The sequence below is a fragment of the Sprattus sprattus genome (assembly GCF_963457725.1).
Source record: "Sprattus sprattus genome assembly, chromosome: 12".
Lineage (NCBI taxonomy): Eukaryota > Metazoa > Chordata > Actinopteri > Clupeiformes > Clupeidae > Sprattus > Sprattus sprattus.
In genome coordinates, this window is record NC_137910.1 from 27,572,273 (window position 1) to 27,591,689 (window position 19,417).

General features: G+C 41.9%; 1 protein-coding gene across 1 annotated transcript in view; it reads left to right on the top strand.

Moving 5' to 3' along the window:
* The window catches only part of zcchc24 (zinc finger, CCHC domain containing 24), a 30,465-nt gene extending 13,600 nt beyond the window's left edge, over positions 1 to 16,865 (top strand). The window contains exons 3-4 of the mRNA XM_080848887.1: positions 12,936 to 13,100; positions 15,796 to 16,865. Of these exons, the coding sequence (XP_080705013.1) occupies positions 12,936 to 13,100; positions 15,796 to 15,909 (279 nt within the window). The 3' untranslated portion in view covers positions 15,910 to 16,865. The remainder of the gene's footprint in view (positions 1 to 12,935; positions 13,101 to 15,795) is intronic.
* Positions 16,866 to 19,417: the final 2,552 nt, after the last annotated feature.

Genomic DNA, 19,417 nt, shown 5'->3' on the forward strand with positions numbered 1-19,417 from the left:
GTCTGCCTGAGTCCTGCTCTGACACTCCCAGAGTTCTCTTATTAAAACTAAAGACTTGCTTGAAATACACACACGTACACAGACTCCTTTACAGGCAGTCGGATAGATAGACACACACACATATATATTCATATTCACTGAAAAGAAAAGCAGAAGCAACACAGAGAAAGTTATCTTAAAAATCAGCCTTAGAAACTGAGCAAGTGAGAGCTAGACCTAATGTGAGAGAAAGCGAGAGAGAGAAGGAGAAATAGGGAGGGGGTGTACGAGAGTGGGGGTTTAGAGAAGACAGTGAAAGAGTAAAGGAGTGTAAAATGTAAACAGATAAGGCATATCTGGGCCTCTGGGATGAGACACAGCAGACTCTCCGTCCAGACGATAGCCAGCGTTTGACTGCAGCCCAGTGGTGAAGCCATGGCGCACTGACAGTTATTTATGGCCCAACAACATAACACTCATCCTTATCATTGTTCATTTGGAGCAGTGACATGGCTAGATCCTATGGGGGGCTCACCATACAACTAGGCATATCTACAGTAATGAATACAAGCAAAAACATACACACGCACAGAGAGAGAGAGAGAGGGAGAGAAAAGAGAGAGAGAGAAGAGCGTAGAGAGAGGTTTTTATATGGTTCGATCAGCATGAAGCTGTGGAATAAGAAATGTGCACAGCTCTATGTTTTTCACATGAGCCAATCAACCTGCTCATGTCATTCAGTTCCACTGTAACCCAATCCCAGCCTGCAGCTGCACATGACGTTAGTGTGGCCTTGGCCAGAGCAGTGGCTCAGAGGGATAGTGAACTTGGCTATGGCCAGTGCATAGGTTAGGCTCTCCTCAAGGTAAACAGAACAAGAGCTGCTTTCCCTTGGCCAGCTGACCTGGAGCATGTCATTGTTTCAAAATCTCACAACCCAGTTTGGCAAATGGAGAAATAAAGGAAGAGAGAGAGAGAGAGAGAGAGAGAGAGGTAACTGGCACACAGAAAGTGGCACTGCTGAGACGCACTGTCTGGAGCGTGGAAGTGGGCGGTTTATAGTGCAAGGAACCAATCCATCGGCTGCAGTATGACAGCATGTTTTGCCAGCGCAGGCGACTGTTGCTATGAAACCACATGCAATGGTGTTCACAGGCACTTATGGATCTCTCCTGTGAAGTGCTCAGGGGAAATGTAAAAATCTGCCCCCAGCAACAGTCATGTCTGTGAGGGACTTTTTCAGCAAGCCCCTGGAGGTTTCTTTCTTGTGTGTCTCTGGCAAAGTCTATGAGCTATGCTGAAGAACAGGACTTGTGTAACGCTAATCTGAAGTGGCTCTTGGACATTATCTGCTAGAGACACTGCTCTAAGCTTGTTAATACAGACATGGACACCCTCCATTCCTGCAGTGAAATTCAATGCACTTTTAACATTTTATCAACACATCAAGCCGGGGGAAAGCATGTTTGCAAAAGCTGCCTAGCACAGTGTGCCCATTCATAATTACAATTCCCACCCTCCTGACTGTAAGAAGCAACACAGATTGGAGCTCTGAAGCTTACATTTAAAGCCATGTTAATGGCGAGGTAATAATGTTGTTATTAAAGGAGATTTCAGAGTAATCTTGACAAACAGGTATCAGATACATTTTTGTTGGGTTAATAATGATATGAAAACATGACACTGTTTGTTTTTCTGGATTGAGGGCTTACCTGTTGTACGAGCAAATAAACATCTCTGCTAACTCTTTCATGGTCTTAGATTTTAGGCACTAAAACTTGGGTATACATTACAGATTGCCTGCCTTTTTTTCCTGAGGAAAATGTTATTCGAAATTGCCTCACCCACTTCAGTTACATTATATTTAAAGAAAGATGTGTTTGGTAATGCATCTTTTAGTTTATTTGGTCATTGGATTTTTTTTTCTTCATATTCATGCATAATAATAAAACGTTAAATATGTGTAATTAATGCATGGTGTATTTCTAGAGTTCACAGTTCTTAATGAGAACCACCAGTCTACATGGTCATGTTCTGTATTATATTGTTCTGTAGATATCCTTGTGATCCATTGTCATTTTAATTTCATGTTTCGAAACCATACTGACACATTGCTAATTAATAATGATCATCTGCATTTGGTTACCAGTAGCACACTTATTAGGCTACTGGGAACTATGTAGTTGGGAGTATAGTAGGAGTTGTAAACCTGTATTTATCGTTGAAATGTGAAATGTGGTACACAATCTGTCATGAAAAAATAAAAAAACAAAGCTCATTTAGAACTATATTATTAGATTATATTCTAAGACATAAACTCCCCAGAATCCAGTTTAAGCTTGAACTGCTATTGATATAGAACCATGTAAGAACGTATGCAATGTTGTAGTCAGTGTGATGCATGGCTAGCTGGGTCCGCAGTAACAAATATAGCTAAATGAATTAAAACAACACTGCTCTGGCAGCGTGCAGTGAGTTCAGCTTAGGTTGCGCTTGTTATAAATACTCGTTCACACGGCCCTCAGCACTGTACCACTACATTGAGGGTACTTATGAACTCTCTTGCATGCCTTGGCCTTGTGCTTCTTGCTCAGAGTGGAATTAGCAGTTGATAAGGCCTCTTGAAAAATATTGGTGGTTTGCTAGCTATTTGCCTGTCAACGTCCTCACACCAGGATGCTGATGGATGTGCATTGACAGGCTCAGTGCGGAGTGAAGTAAGCACAAGATTGTGGATATGCCCCCGCTCTAACCCAAATGCTGCTAAGCTACAGAGCCCCTTCTCGTTAGGCGAACGTAAGAAAAACAAAGCGGAAGAAACCAAATCAGTTTAGCAAATACTTATCGCTGAAGCCATGACAAAACTTAAGCACACCTAAGGTTGTGATTAGGGATGCACCGATGCATCGGCCGTACATTGGTATCGGCCGATGTTTGCCTCTTTTAATGTTATCGGCCTATCGGTAATAAACTTGACTTTCACCGATGGTACTGGCCGATGGAAATTAGTGCTGTCCAAAATAACGCGACTAACGTTTTGCTTGCTATTATTTCTGTTAGTGCATATGTAATTGTTAAAGTTTCTAGGGGCAGTCAACGTACACCTGACACGAAGCCTGGTTAAGTTTACAAGCTGGCACGTTTACTGTCTTCAAAGTTTAAAAGATGCTATTAAACAATAGTATTTTCTAGTCTTTTTTACACGTAGTAAGTTTCAATAACTCCATACCATTACATATCGACATTCAAGGAGCAAAGATGAGACGTAGTTGTGTGGTGAGAACTGATAGAAAATCGATAACAACAACAATCGCCGCCATTTTCTTTATTTATTGGTGCCCACAATAAATAAAGCAGGATTCCATTCAATGGAAAAATGGACTCTCCCCACCGGCGATTGTTGTTGTTTACGATTTTCTATCAGTTCTCACCACACAATGACGTCTCATCTTTGCTCCTTGAATGTCGATATGTAATGGTATGGAGTTATTGAAACTTACTACGTGTAAAAAAGACTAGAAATTGAATGTTTGTTTTTCATTGAATGTTTATATAAAGTTGCACTGGGTGCCTTTAAGTGATTCATCGCAAGTAATCACAGCACAATTGTGCTTAGTTGAATGTGAATCGATTGAACACTAATAAAAGTGAAAAGTTAAATAACAGTTTTAATAAATTGTGCGATATGCTGTTTGTACCACCATGTGTAACTCCTGTATAGAAACTGTATGTATAGTGAGTGGTGTCACGTTGGCTGTTAAGCATAGGTTGCACTGTCTCAGGAAGACATTTCCTGAAATTTGGAAGAGGGAATGTGCAGAGCAAGTATTGTGGTATCTTAATAACTTCTCCATTTGTTACTGTGACTAAATGTAATTTTATTGCCTATAAATCAAAAGATTGCTTGGTTCCAAGAACTGATTTATTGTGTGTTGTGCTATCCCGTCTCCAGTGTGTGTATTCATATTGAGGTCTATACTCAGTTTGCCTAAAACCATTGTTTTGAGTGTTTTGAGAATGTTATGTGAGAATAGCTATGGTTTATAGGATCATTACTTAGATTGCATGACTTGAAGGGTTTTGGAAACTTTTCATAAATACACCCATTGGTTGTGATCCAGAATGATTTTTGTTTTTACAAATGTTTTGGACAATCCTTATATGCTAGCATATGTGTCAGCTTTGGAGTCAACCCACTTGTGTTTTAACACAGAACATTTCCTCGTAGGCCCCTTTATTTTGCTCTCAAAACAGTGGAAACACCTCTGGTGCTGAGATGTGGTGTCAGGGCAACGTGAGCTCTAGAATAATACCATTACATTCCAAGGCAACCCACAGAACACTTCTGGAGGAGAACAAAGTGAGGGTTTGTTTATGATTGTACACATAAAGTTTGTGTTGGAAATGTATTCACCTTTTACCTAGTGGAAACTCTTAACAATAGCAAAACTTCCAGAATGACTGTTTGAAAGGAGAAAGTCTGAGGCATTTAAATGAGTGATTGCATAATGGTTATTGTTATTAAGCAATTACTGTTCATGATGGATCCTTATCTCAGCAGTGTCGTCCAGTGAGAACAGCTGGACAGAGAGCAGGACAGAACAGACACCCATGCAGGGCCCTTGTCCAGCCAGAGACTCAGTTAAACCTGCTATTTTATAGGCCATGAACTCTTCAGACCACTTTCATTCTTGACAAGGGGTCAGTGATACTTGTCTTGCACTGTCTGTTTCATCTCTGTGCATAAATTCAACACAAATGTATCACTAAAATGCAGTATGTCAGTGGCATTAACTTCTGGCTGGTTGGCTTCCTATAGCTGCAGTGAGTACCAGGCAGGAAAGGGGACTGCTCATATCCCTTGCTGTGGGTGTCGATGTGGGCTTGTTATAGCTAGAGGAGAGTGGACTGCTCATATCCCTTGCTGTGGGTGTCGATGTGGGCTTGCTATAGCTAGAGGAGAGGGGACTGCTCGTATCCCTTGCTGTGGGTGTCGATGTGGGCTTGTTATAGCTAGAGGAGAGTGGACTGCTCATATCCCTTGCTGTGGGTGTCGATGTGGGCTTGCTATAGCTTCAGGAGAGGGGTCTGCTCATATCCCTTGCTGTGGGTGTCGATGTGGGCTTGCTATAGCTAGAGGAGAGGGGACTGCTCATATCCCTTGCTGTGGGTGTCGATGTGGGCTTGCTATAGCTAGAGGAGAGTGGACTGCTCGTATCCCTTGCTGTGGGTGTCTATGTGGACTTGCTATAGCTAGAGGAGAGTGGACTGCTCATATCCCTTGCTGTGGGTGTCTATGTGGACTTGCTATAGCTTCAGGAGAGGGGACTGCTCGTATCCCTTGCTGTGGGTGTCGATGTGGGCTTGCTATAGCTAGAGGAGAGTGGACTGCTCGTATCCCTTGCTGTGGGTGTCGATGTGGGCTTGCTATAGCTGCAGGAGAGTGGACTGCTCCTATCCCTTGCTGTGGGTGTCGATGTGGGCTTGCTATAGCTGCAGGAGAGTGGACTGCTCATATCCTTTGCTGTGGGTGTCGATGTGGGCTTGCTATATTGGTCAGGAATCTCTGACATACCAACTGGCACTCACACTTGACATGGGAAAGCAGCAGGGGTGGGGGGCATATCACAGTTTAGAGTAATAAGATCATAACCAGCTCTGATTGCACTATTATGAGGGAAAGTGTTTCAAAAGTGAAGATGGCCAGCAGCTTTCTATGCAGCTGAACGCATGATATAGGAGTTTCTGTGTAGGTGTGCCTTTATCAGCAGGCCTGGAAAATGACCTAAAATGTCAATATATTAGCAGCCTTATCAACTGTCCTACATCTAATGACCAAACTAAACAAAACCAGAGAGAGACTAAACTCTGAGGGGAGAGCACATCTGATCTGTGTGTCTTTCTGTGTATCTGTAAATCTATCTCATTCTGTATGTGAGCCAACTTAAACAGAGATTAGAGGAGAGTGGAATTGAGCTCTTTCCCCCCTCCTCTGTGGGGGTAATTGAGCACGTTGTATCTGGTAGGTTTGGTGTTCTTGTGTTCTCTGGAGCCATGTCCCCTGGGAGCCAGGAGAAGGGCTCCGGCTCTGCAGACGCCATTGTTTACACTGATGGCTTCCAGATGCGGGCGAAAGGGAGCAGCCAAACTCCCGGGGCCCTCGCCAGGATCCAGGAAGCAGTCCAACGCTATCTGGAATACTTGGAAAACATGGATTTGCTTTGTAATAACCTAGGAAAGAGTCTAGGGGCCAGAAACTGTGCTGTGTTTAAACTGATTAGCACTCAGGGAAGTGCCAGTATTTCAAATTGAAAAGCTGTGAACACTGTGTGTCAAAGTTTGCTTTGCTGCAGACCACTTCAAGATACTCATAGTGTTGTCTACATTGTTCACTGAGAGTCATAACACATTAGAAGACATAATTTAGATGAGCATTGCAGTGCAGAATTATTCTATCTGCACTTTGGTAGTTTCTTAAGGCAATTTTCTTGTTTTATAGACAGGCCAAACTGATCGAGCAATTTTCTGCGTCCCTCTTTGTGAGCTTGTTTCTCAATGGAGGCCAGGCTTTATTATCAGTGAGCTCTTTCAGCGACTGAGCCACTCACATTCAGGGGGGATTGTTTTTAAAACACTGAGGCATTGTGGGAACAGGCAGATTTATCATTTAACAGCACACCTGTTCCCTCTGTCAGTCTCTCTTCCATGGTATCTTCCTCGCAGGCATAAAAAAAGAGACAGCTGCACCCACAAAAAAAGGAACCAAGGAGACTCGGCAAACACTGGCTTCATTTAGTTGAACTAGTTGGGATTAATAAATAGCACAAGCATGCACCTGACTGGAATGCCTGCTCAAGCCTGGGCTCCTTGGCCCTCGGCTCCGGAAATAACTGCTGGGGGTAGAATAAAAGTGTTCCTTTCGCTGGACACCCAGACGCAGCTGATGTGGGTGACACTATCACTCTTGTGTCTGGGGCAGGAGGGGAAGGCCATCTGCATGCGCTGTTGGCCACAAGCGCCTCCCCCACACAGACAGCCAGACAGTGCTCTGTTTGATACCGGACTCACATTGTGATGCAAAGTCCAGGTGTGTACCGCTCTCCTGCTCAGTGTGCAGGAGACCCTAAAATGAAATGAGAGACTGTCTTAGACTGTGCGTGTAAAAGAGTGAGGATGTGGGTGAAAAAGAATGCATTGAAAATTAGATTTGAAGCATTGATGTGTGAATCTTGGTGTGACACTGCTTCTAAATGGACCATTGCTTCTTACATATTCTTTCATCGGGGCAACAAAACAGACATAGTTCTTCAGATCCTGCACTTGACATGGTCCTGCAGCCATAATGTTATAGTATATTTTAGACGATTTACTGTCTTCATTTGATGTAATTTTGAACCTTCATCCATTAGATTTGTTTACATGCTACAAACACACACTACCCCAGGGCCCAGTAATACTGCAGTGAGTGTGTTCAGGCCTGGATCTGTTATGGCCATTACACAGTATGGAGTCTGACCACTCAAAACAAGCCACAAAATTCACATACTGTAAAAGTCTTCACTTTATAAATGCATAGCAGTCATTGTCTTTTGATCTGTGCAATTTGTTATGGTGCACTTTGCTAAGAAATAGTTCCCACCACTTTTTCATTGTTCAATGTCCAACCAAAAGCTCTGCTTAGACAAGAAGATGGCTTCTAATGATTGAAGCACATTTCCTTGAAAATCCCAGATTCCTAAATTGAGGCCAGAAAAGTGGTTTTCATACAATCATTACCAACAATTTTCAAGACCTGCATATTTGTCTACCCAGCAAATTCTTTTACAGCCTATGGTAGAAACAATAGCATATAAACTTTTGAAAAACATGTTGTATTTGTACACACAAATAAATAAGCCATCTGATTTCTGAAATGGCTTTGCACGCCACAATTGTCCCCATAACAAAGACTAAAACGTAGTAAACTTCAGTTCATGGCCTGTATGCTTTCTCAGTTTCTGTAATATAGGGGGTCTTCTTCTTGTGACATTTAACACCATTTGATATCATTCTCCTGTCTTCCCATTTTCCCCCTTGTGTCAGTGGACAGAATTGTGTATGACCCCGAGCAAAAAGGTCAAAGTTAGCATTTCTCACTCCTTCTTTTTTAGCCAACCTATTGCTATCTTAATTCAAAGCAGGTCAGTGTGTGTGTTTTTTTTTTTTTTTTTCTCCTCCTGGTGACTCTCCAATGTTTTTCGTTGTATACCCGTGTGGAGCCCATCTGCTTCTGGTTTCCGCCCCCCCCCCCCCCCAGCTTGGCCCTGCTGGGCTTGATTGGAGGGCCCTCTCCAGCTGGGGGAGATGACTGTGGTGCTGTGGTATTTGTCCTGTTGGAGGGAGGCTGGGGCTGCTGGGAGATGTCCCGGACTCGGGCCCCCGCCACTGTCCTCGGGGAGCACAGCTGGAGGGACGGGGGGTTGGGGCTGGGGGATGGTGGTGGTTTTACATCTTTTTTTTCTGACACTCTAAACTTTATTTCCCAATTCCTTCTCTGATATTTCTCTTTGACTTTCTCCCTCCTCTACCCTTTTACTCCCTCTCTCTCTCTCTCTCTCTCTCTCTCTCTCTCTCTCTCTCTCTGTCTGTCTTTGCATTATAGTAATCTAAACTCTATATTACTGTGATGGCCCAAGATGAAATGCTTCATTTGTCTTTCTACAGGCCTTTATCAGTCTGCCCAGTGCACTCTCTGGGTCTGTCAGTTGGAAGGAAGAACAGCTCTTTGATGTGGTGTTGAGACAGGTCTGGACTATGTGAGCCGTGTGTGTGTCTGTGTGTGTGTGTGTGTGTGTGTGTGTGTGTGTGTCATGAGCCACAGCTCAGGCTGCTGTCTTCTGCCCAGGCTATCTGAGGGCTGAAAGACTCCCTGTCCTGGAGACAGTCAGAGGCCTCTCCAAACAGACTCTATCTCAGCACTGAACCACTGCGTTGCTACGGCCATGAAATCACAGAGAGCTATTCTCACACCATGAGCAATACAGCTAATATCAATGTATGAATCGCCCCACTGACTGTACTCCTGGGCCCTGTCTCAAAGCATTGTGTCTCTCTCCTCTCACCGGTGTGTAAAGAATCAGACATGTTAGTTCCTCTCTCTTCCAGCCAGATGAACTTGAGCTTAAAAGGCTGCCTTGTGTCCAAGTGCAGCACAGGGCAGAACTATGTAAACATGCAACCAAACCCACACTGTGTCTGGCAGACTTTGGTTAAACCGCAGCGTCACTGTTCCATTAGTGTGTCATTTTCCTTGGATTGTTGTTGGAAATGATTTCTGTGTACCCTTCAAGCTAATCCATTTGAAGCTTAAGTGGTGTTTTGATTAAGTTGTTTGCTATTTTTCAGGATACCCTTGTAACGTTGTTTATGAGTCATGATTTCAGAGAACAAAATTGAAATAAAGACCTTTATAGGAGGGATAACAAGTGTGTTGCTGGTGAAGAAATATTTCAAATACAGGTCATTTGTGCAAGCAGTTGGTCTTAATGAACCTATGAAGACATAAGAGATCGCTGAAAAAACTGTTGATATGCAATTGCATATTTACTCATCATTTATGGTTAAATATATGTAATATTGTGTCCAATGAGACATAGTTATGACAGTTATTTCCCCCTCGCAGTTAATACTGATTTTATTAGTTAAATCTGTCATTTATTTTTGAAAAAAGGTGTTAATGTACTATACATTTCATATTTACCTCCTCATGTTTTCAAACACAGGAAACTCAAATTTCATTCAATTTCATTGTTCAACTAAATAATATGTCCTCAGTTAGCATCAAAATGCCATCAACTGAAGAAGTGCTACATGCTAAATTGTAAATGAGTCATTAGTACTTAACTATGTATGGAAAAACCTTTTGAATAACAACTTTTATCTAACTTATAAAACATCCTTGTCCCAGCGAAGATCTTCTTAGCAGCTGCATTCTTCTGAGATTGTATTGGTCAGAGCAGTCACAAAATAATAAAGTCCTACCCTCTGAGACACAAAATACATGGCAATGATCGGTTCTAAACACTTAGAAATCTAGAAATCACACATCACACCACATCACATTCCTTAAGTGTTATGCCTCTGGGTATATATCTTATTAGTCAGAAGCTTATGTGTCAGTAAGACCACATAATGAACTTAGCCATAGCGCAGCTAGGCTTTTGACAGCTCAGAACTAAAGGCAATGCCAATGTGGTCGCACTGCCGTGTTTTTGAACTACAAGATGGTGTCTTCAATCGTCTAAAATCTATTAAAAACACAACCAAAATAGGTCAGTGTGCTGTAAACAGAATATCATGTGTATTCCCTGGCACTGGTCCAGGCCCTCCGCTGCACTCCTTTGGGGCACACAGAGTCTCTGGAACTGGCACTGGGGTTCTGGGGAGAGACACTGGGGAGGGGGGTTGGGAAATACTAAATGCTGATAATAACATGCTGTGGTCATGAGTGCCATAATTACTGCAGGTTATGTACAGTATACAGTTCACAAATGTTATTCAGAACACAGTCAAAGGTACCAGTATTTTATGGTTTTTTTTCTATTATATTATATTATAAAGCAGAGGTGAGAAAGAAGGCTACTTTTTAAATGAGATACATCAGGATCACTGGATTATGAAATAAACACTCACACATGTAAGGATTCTTCATCATGATCGTGAAGCAGCCAGGCTGTCTCTTTCCTCAGATGCATTTGGAGCATGAATTAGCAATGTGTGATGGAGCAACTGAAACAGGACACACAGAGAACTAGAGGAACTCTCATTGTGAGATAAGGAACTCCAGCCAGAGGTTTCATGTGGCACTGAATAACATCCCCTCCACAATTGAGATCTATACAGTGCATACATGCATTTTGAATCAAGTTCCCCAGAGACGGGTTTTTAAACAAGTCCACATTCTGTCCTGACTTTGATTGTTTTCCCTCTGGTGTGAGAGGACCCCGCCCTCAGCAGAACTCCATCTTTATGAGAGTGGGCTGGCGGGGCGGAGAGAGACATGCTCGTTAGCTAAGGGCTTTACGCTCGCTACGCCACCCAAGACCCACAAGTGTCATCATTTCCAGCTGCTGTCAGCTGGGGAGACGTTTTGTTGACAGCGGTTGAGTCACATTGTTTAACGTTGTGAGGGAGAGACTGTCACACTCTGTGCGCTCGCTCTGACGCAGAGACCCTGCTTCTGACCCACACTTGGCCACATGCTTGTGATTACAACACTCATTACTCATATGGGACCTGGGTACATATCCTCTACCTCTGACCCCCCCCCCCCCCTCCCCCCCGCCCTTGCCCTCCAAAAGAGGGGGAAAAACATGGAACCAGCTCTGGACCATTTAGTCCACAGTTTGGAGAAACAAATCCTGCTGTCTGACAGAAGAGGAAGGAGAGCTGTGATGCATTGAGTCTCATTTGGATACAATGTGATTGGAGACACGGCTCTATTCCAGACTTTCACCAAAGGTCTGATGCTATGAAAAGGTTCACCGTAAATGAAGAATGGGCTGCATAGAAGTAATTATGGCACAGCAGTGATTTAAGATAAAAAGAACCAGGCAGAAAGTAATATAATGACATGCACATGTTGGAGAGCTTGATACAACACATGTCCAGAGAGCATACAAACATCTGTGGAGGTGAATATGCACTCCAGGGATTTTCTGAAGGCTGTTGCAACACCCGGGTGCCAGATAGCCCAGTCCACACTATCATGCACAACCCACGCCATTGAGTGAATGTGCTGAAATACTTGCAATGTTTTCATAGTTTACATAGCGACATGTCAGAACAGATGCACCTTGCAGTCAGATATTTATTTTTCCGCTGTTGCAAATAAGTCTAAAATCTGCAATGGAAAAATAGATTTTACCCTGAACTGTGACAGGGTTCCACTTAAAGTGAGTAAAGTTTTTGAAATCTGTTAACATATGCTGCATGTTGTACTTGCTCATGTATCATAGGATGACACACAACGTTTGTTTGTGAGACCCTGGAGGAGGACGGACTTGCCCCCGCTCGAGTTCTTGTGACCTAGATACTAATGGCAGCATTAACTCATTCTCTTCAAACCACTCCCAGTTACAGCTCACAGCCCACTGGAGAGAGCTTTCACATGCCTTCTTTCTACTGATACTTGAAGCAGCTACAAATCTACAGTGATAGCCACTGTATAGCCCAAAACAATGGGCTCTTTACTGTAGCCATTAATAGGAGTGGAGCCTACCTAAAGTGTCAGTTGAGGTGCTTCATTGAAACATTTCACAGATGACTGCTTTTAATGTGAAGCCTATTAGTCAAAACCTTTGCCCTCTATATAAGTATGCTCCCCTGTGTAGTGATACATTGCTCACAATTGATGCCAAAAAGTAAAATATAAGCCACAAATGGAAAGCAGTTTTGTTATATAATGCATGACATGATGTGTTTCCATGCTGGCCACATTCCAGTCTCTTATATAGTGTTTCTGTGGGTTGACTGAGACTTACCGCTCTGCTCAATCTTGCTAAACAGATCTCAACGTTTCACAGCTAATAATTATTTTCTCTCTCTCTCTCTCTCTCTCTCTCTCTCTGTGCGTAGGTTTTATGTTTTTGTTATGCTCCATCTTGTTCATGCTTAGAGCAAATACAAACACTGGAAACACTCCAGTTTTTTTTTGTGTAGTCATCATATATTGAAGGTTGAACTCTCCCCCAGAGATATCTGCTTACAGAGCTGAATGTGTTTTAACTTTAGCTGCATAGTGATGATGAATCTGTTATTAGCATCTGGACACGGCACAAGAAACACAACTGCTGTTATTTCTTCTCCATTCATTCTCAGAGCACAAACCTGTATGCACCCCATTTTCCTGTAGTGTGTTTGATGTTAACATGTTAATGAATGTTAACATGTTAATGTTTTCTTCTGTGTCCTTGCAGGCTCGGCCCAAAGGTGAAGGGCTCACTCCGTACCAGGGCAAGAAGCGCTGCTTCGGAGAGTACAAGTGCCCCAAGTGCAAGAGGAAGTGGATGAGCGGAAACTCCTGGGCCAACATGGGACAAGAATGTATCAAGTGCCACATCAACGTGTACCCTCACAAGCAGGTACAGCACTGTGGATGTTTGCACTTCTGTATGTGAGTGTGTGACCAACATGACCCAAAAACAGAATCCTAAAATCTGCCAGGAATCCATTCCATTCAAGACTTGCCTTTCACCTCCCAGTCCCAATCCCAGTTGATATCTAAGGAATAATGTAGTCCGGCGATCATTATAGAAAAATAAATTCTGACAGGACGAAAAGCACCCCGACGTGCAGAGGGATTTTTACACATTCCAACAAAATAGCTCTTTTTAATGATTTTGTTGCCGTTTAGTGATTTCGCTAAGGAAACATTGTTTTTCACGCACATATAACTTTAAAGATTCAGGTGTTGTGTAGCTACCCATTACTTGACCGGACTACTTGCGGAATGATATGAAAGATGTGATGTGAATAAGAAGCACAAAACCCGTTGCAAATGACAGCGGTCATACATTTTTCGCAGCAGTTAATTTAAAGAAATATCAGACCTGCAAACGTTGGTGTGGCCCATTCAAATCAATGCAACTTTTTTTGCAACATCCTGAGGAGCCGTATGATAAGATGTATGATACTCTAGTGTGTGAAAATAGCCCCTCAAACTCTTCATTTGAGTTGAGAAACAAGCACATAAAATTCAGTTTAGCCTGTACCCTCAGATAACCCTCTGCTTACAGAAGCAGCTCTCGTCTAACATATGTGTGGTGTGTGTACACAGTACAGTCAGGAGATATGAGGTCAAGCCATGTGGAATGAAACCCTGTTTGTACTATATGTGGTAATGTTATGGAAGTCGTCCATGTTAAAGAGTTTATTATATGTGGTGGTTCATTGGTTTCAGTTGAAGATCTAGTGTTAAGTTAACTTAACTGTAGGTGGCCTTGAGTGTCAACGCTCAACATTTGTTTTAGATTGTGTTTTGATATCAGAACAGTCAAAGTTTTAGAGGTTTAGACAGATGATGTAATCGCGTGAGTTGGCTTTAGCTACTCATGTGCTCTCTGGCCCAAGATAAGGCTGTCAGTGTAAAACCAATTCAAGCGAATGTGATTGATCTAACAAGCTGAATATGGAAAAGGCACAAGTAGAAATGGATCTGCACTGAAGCCAGTGAGTACCATAAGCAATTCCCATCTCAGCTGAAATAAACGTTTAGATTGTTCTAGAAGGGCTTAAATCCTGTTAACTAGTGACAGAATCACTGGAAATGACAATATCCATGAACTTGAGACCCACTTCCATCTACCCACTTTCCTGTAATTCAGTGTTGCAAGGTAATGACATTGGACAGTGTGATCTGGCCTTCCTCTGTAACCCGAGAAACCAGAGCTGCGTACATCTGACTCCAGTCCTCCTTGACCTCAGTGGTGAGGTCCTTGTCTTTGGCAGGCACGGGAGCTGAGGAAAATACCATCTGTGTTATGTGTCTTATGGATTGTTAAGTTTTCTTATGGGGTATAAATCACTGAAGTACACGTTCATCGGTAAAACTTTATTTGAAAAAAGGAACAGGTCTCTGGACGGATGCGATACTGAACTCGAACTCTGAAATTATTTCAGTGTGCTTGTGCAACTGAGCTGTATTTTTAGTTACAGTGGAGGGGAAGCATTTGAGGCAGTTATTTGCACAAGCTTAGCATTAATATACACAGAAAGCACTTTATGCCTGTGAGTCAGAGAGATAGAGAAGGAAAGGAAGACAGGGAGAAAGAGTGAAAAAAAGAGAGAGTGAGTTCTTGTGCCCCTGCTGGTGGGAAAGTAGTGCTCTTCTCCTTTAATGTGTGTTGTGGTGAGCACCACTCTCAGAGGCAAATTCTTCACATTTGCAGTGTCACCCACTTAACATATTTCACTCAGTCAGCATTAGGAGCCCTTGAACGCAGCCCACATAAATATCAAAGGCCTCTCACAAAGTCAGAAAGGACGCCATTCAACTGACTGCAGGAAATGAATAAAACGTGTGTGTGTATATTTTCCCTCCAATTCTCACACTGCCATCTGCTCCCGAAGATTCACATGAAAAGTGAGGAGTATTAGATGCCTTTGTCTGGTCTGGGCCAGTTGAGGCCACTTTATCAAATAAAACACCCTGCCCTGCCATAAGTTGCTGTGAAATCTGGGAGGATGTGATGTGGGGAGGCCTGCGTCTATCGTTTGCCTGTTTAATGATGTGCTGAGGGAGAAGGCCTGACATCTGTGCAGCACTTACCCTGGGAAGTAATGGAGAGACGGCTCAAGGTGCCAAAGAGTCTCCTGCCCAACACTGCTCTCATTAGTCTTTAGGCTGATCACGTAAACCTGTCCTCTGGATCTCGCCAACCTCTAGACATGGCGCTCAGAGATGGTGAAGTTATCCCCAAATGATCATCAGGAGCACAGAAATACTACACGCCAGGTCAATGCTGCATTGTCTCTTCTCAATGGCTCATGTTAAAGTGCTTTTCCTTCCTCTGCAACACATCAGACTGGAAATATTGCCAGTGACACTAAACATTGCTCTAACAGCTGTGTTGGTGGAAGACCAATGATTGCAGCAGAGCAGGATTTGTGATTTTTTTTTTTTTTAAAGCTTACAGCATTAATCAGAACTATTTCTCATATAATGCACACATTTAGAGAGCTGATAGGCCTCACATGCCTTGTTTTAGAATAAAGTCTTATATTTGACTGTCATATGTGAGAGGGTAAATGACTTACCTCCTGTTTTGTGATTGGCAGCGACCTCTGGAGAAACCTGACGGCCTGGATGTTTCGGACCAGAGCAAGGAGCATCCCCAGCACCTGTGTGAGAAATGTAAAGTCCTGGGCTACTACTGCCGTCGAGTGCAATAACCCACCCACCCACCTGCCCCCACCTGCCTGCCATCCTGCCCCCACCAGTTAGACGTCAGCTGCCCAGCGCCTGGTCACCCCTCCTCCCTCCTTAAAGTGCTCTTAGCAGAAGTCAAATGTGCCAAAATATGCCTTTTTGCCAATTCTGTCCAATGCCACCACGGCCACAAAAAGCGCTCATTTGATCTGCATTTGTGTGTTATGAAGTATTGAAGGTGTTTTTCATGATATCACTGACAGTATTACTTCCCACCAGGGACGCAGTGGATTACCTCACCGCTGTGTCTGTTGATTATTATTGTGTTTACAGAGATCTGTGTTCATTGTCCCTGCCAAGTGAACAATGCAGATGTGCTGGGGAATAGTAGTTTGTGTTGTCTGGTCACATCAGCAAGGCCCTTGCTGTTCTGCGATGCTCCATGGGGCGACAGCACATCATATTAACTGTGAATTAACAGAGGGATAATGGACTGTTCATCCCTGGCTTCTTGTGTTGCATATTTATTTTGTTATCTTTATTACAGTGCAATAGAATCAATCTAACTGGGACATTTATACTGTTGTGTAACCCCTTCCACTTGCCATTAGAAACTACTGTAGAATAGGATGGTCTCGTTTCTGTTCAGCAGTCAGGTCCGTTTATGGTTGATATAGGGTTTATATATTTATGGATGCTACATACCTTAAACATTTACTTTTGAAAAGGCCACATTGTTCACTCGCTTTGACATGCTTACCGAGGCTTATGAAGAATCTTAATCATGACAGAAGCTTCTGTGCAATACCTAAAACATTCTGCATTGAATACAGTGGAGATAGAACGGAACCAATGTTCAATGAGTCCAATGAGTCCAATGTTTACCGCGGATAGCCAAGGTCAGTGTTCAATATTGCCACAATGCTCACAACCAATTGTATTTAAACCTCACAAATATGTATGTATATATATATATATATATATATATATATATATATATATATATATATATATATATATACTGTATATCTATATATATACATATATTGTTGTTGGAGGAAGTCCTGTCTTAGAATGTTTTAAGAGGTGCCGCTGCAGGGGGAAGCATCTGGGAGTGTTAAAAAACTGACATCATCTTAGGACAGAAAAGCTCAAGAGCTTGGACATCAATTAGTAGGCATCATAGTCACCATTAGTCAGTGATATCACTAAAAATCAATTAGTAGGCATCATAGTCACCATTAGTCAGTGATATCACTAAAAATCAATTAGTAGGCATCATAGTCACCATTAGTCAGTGATATCACTAAAAATCAATTAGTAGGCATCATAGTCACCATTAGTCAGTGATCTCACTAAAAATCAATTAGTAGGCATCATAGTCACCATTAGTCAGTGATATCACTAAAAATCAATTAGTAGGCATCATAGTCACCATTAGTCAGTGATATCACTAAAAATCAATTAGTAGGCATCATAGTCACCATTAGTCAGTGATATCACTAAAAATCAATTAGTAGGCATCATAGTCACCATTAGTCAGTGATATCACTAAAAATCAATTAGTAGGCATCAGTCACCATTAGTCAGTGATATCACTAAAAATCAATTAGTAGGCATCGTAGTCACCATTAGTCAGTGATATCACTAAAAATCAATTAGTAGGCATCATAGTCACCATTAGTCAGTGATATCACTTAGTAGGCATCATAGTCACCATTAGTCAGTGATATCACTAAAAATCAATTAGTAGGCATCATAGTCACCATTAGTCAGTGATATCACTAAAATCAGTTAGTAGGCATCATAGTCACCATTAGTCAGTGATATCACTAAAAATCAATTAGTAGGCATCATAGTCACCATTAGTCAGTGATATCACTAAAAATCAATTAGTAGGCATCGTAGTCACCATTAGTCAGTGATATCACTAAAAATCAATTAGTAGGCATCATAGTCACCATTAGTCAGTGATATCACTAAAAATCAATTAGTAGGCATCATAGTCACCATTAGTCAGTGATATCACTAAAAATCAATTAGTAGGCATCATAGTCACCATTAGTCAGTGATATCACTAAAAATCAATTAGTAGGCATCGTAGTCACCATTAGTCAGTGATATCACTAAAAATCAATTAGTAGGCATCGTAGTCACCATTAGTCAGTGATATCACTAAAAATCAATTAGTAGGCATCGTAGTCACCATTAGTCAGTGATATCACTAAAAATCAATTAGTAGGCATCATAGTCACCATTAGTCAGTGATATCACTAAAAATCAATTAGTAGGCATCATAGTCACCATTAGTCAGTGATATCACTAAAAATCAATTAGTAGGCATCATAGTCACCATTAGTCAGTGATATCACTAAAAATCAGTTAGTAGGCATCATAGTCACCATGAGTCAGTGATATCACTAAAAATCAATTAGTAGGCATCATAGTCACCATTAGTCAGTGACATCACTAAATCCCTGTGCCCATTTGAATAGAGAGCAAGCAGACGGGTCATGAAATGAGGGCCTAGTGAAGGCTCCAAACGTGTCCCCTAATGACTATGCAATGTGCACATCTTTGTGTACATGTCTGTGTGCCTAATCTGAGGGAAATGTACTTGGTAATGGTAAAAGAGCTCTTGCTCAGACCTGCCTGATAGTTCATGAGGTGAGCAGATAGATCTGGAAGTCCCTGGTGAAACATTAGTGAAGCTAATGAATGTGTCACATTGTACATGTCAGTGTGTAGTTTGGGCCTCAGGATGAACTCATGAGAAATGCCCATGTAAAGCCTGTATTTCATGCTCAGATACACACAACAGAGCAGGCTCTTCATGACATGGAACACTCCAGGAATAGCAGATTAATCATAGATGTGGATGATAGGTGCCTTCATTTTAGGTTGTAGTAGCAGTCTTTCAGACATATGCAGAAATGTTAGAAAAGTCTCATCTTGTTTTATTAAATTGTGGTGTTATTTTAATTATAAGACGACTGATAGCCTGTTGAAAACCCGATAAGAGTTCTTTGATGTGTAGTGGAATCAGGCACATCAAAAATGCAGTGTACTGAGAAAGACATGTGAAAGGTAAAGACGAGAAACTGTAAGGTCAAAAGAGATGGACATAGTGGGAAGATGGCGAGGACATCAAATTAGGGAGGAAATTAAATGTGTCTGACCAGAGGACATTTTGAAAGGTTGGGATCTTTGGAGATGGTAGACTGCATGTTGTGTTGAAACTCAATGAAAGTGAAAAGGGTTCTGTAACTAAAGGGGGTAGAATATCCTGGTTGAATCAGATACAAATTCCTTTATGATCCTTCATGGTAATCCCAGTAAAAACCGTGCTGGAAGAAATGGATGAGTGGAGCCTGTCTAAAGGTTCACCACAATGACAATGGTCATGTTTATTGTAGTTGCATCTAAAATGTTGTGAAATTTTATATAGCTTTATCTTGTACAGATACGTCATTGGAAATCTTTTTGGTAAAAAAAAGAGTGGTTTCTCTTTAAATGGATGTATATATATAT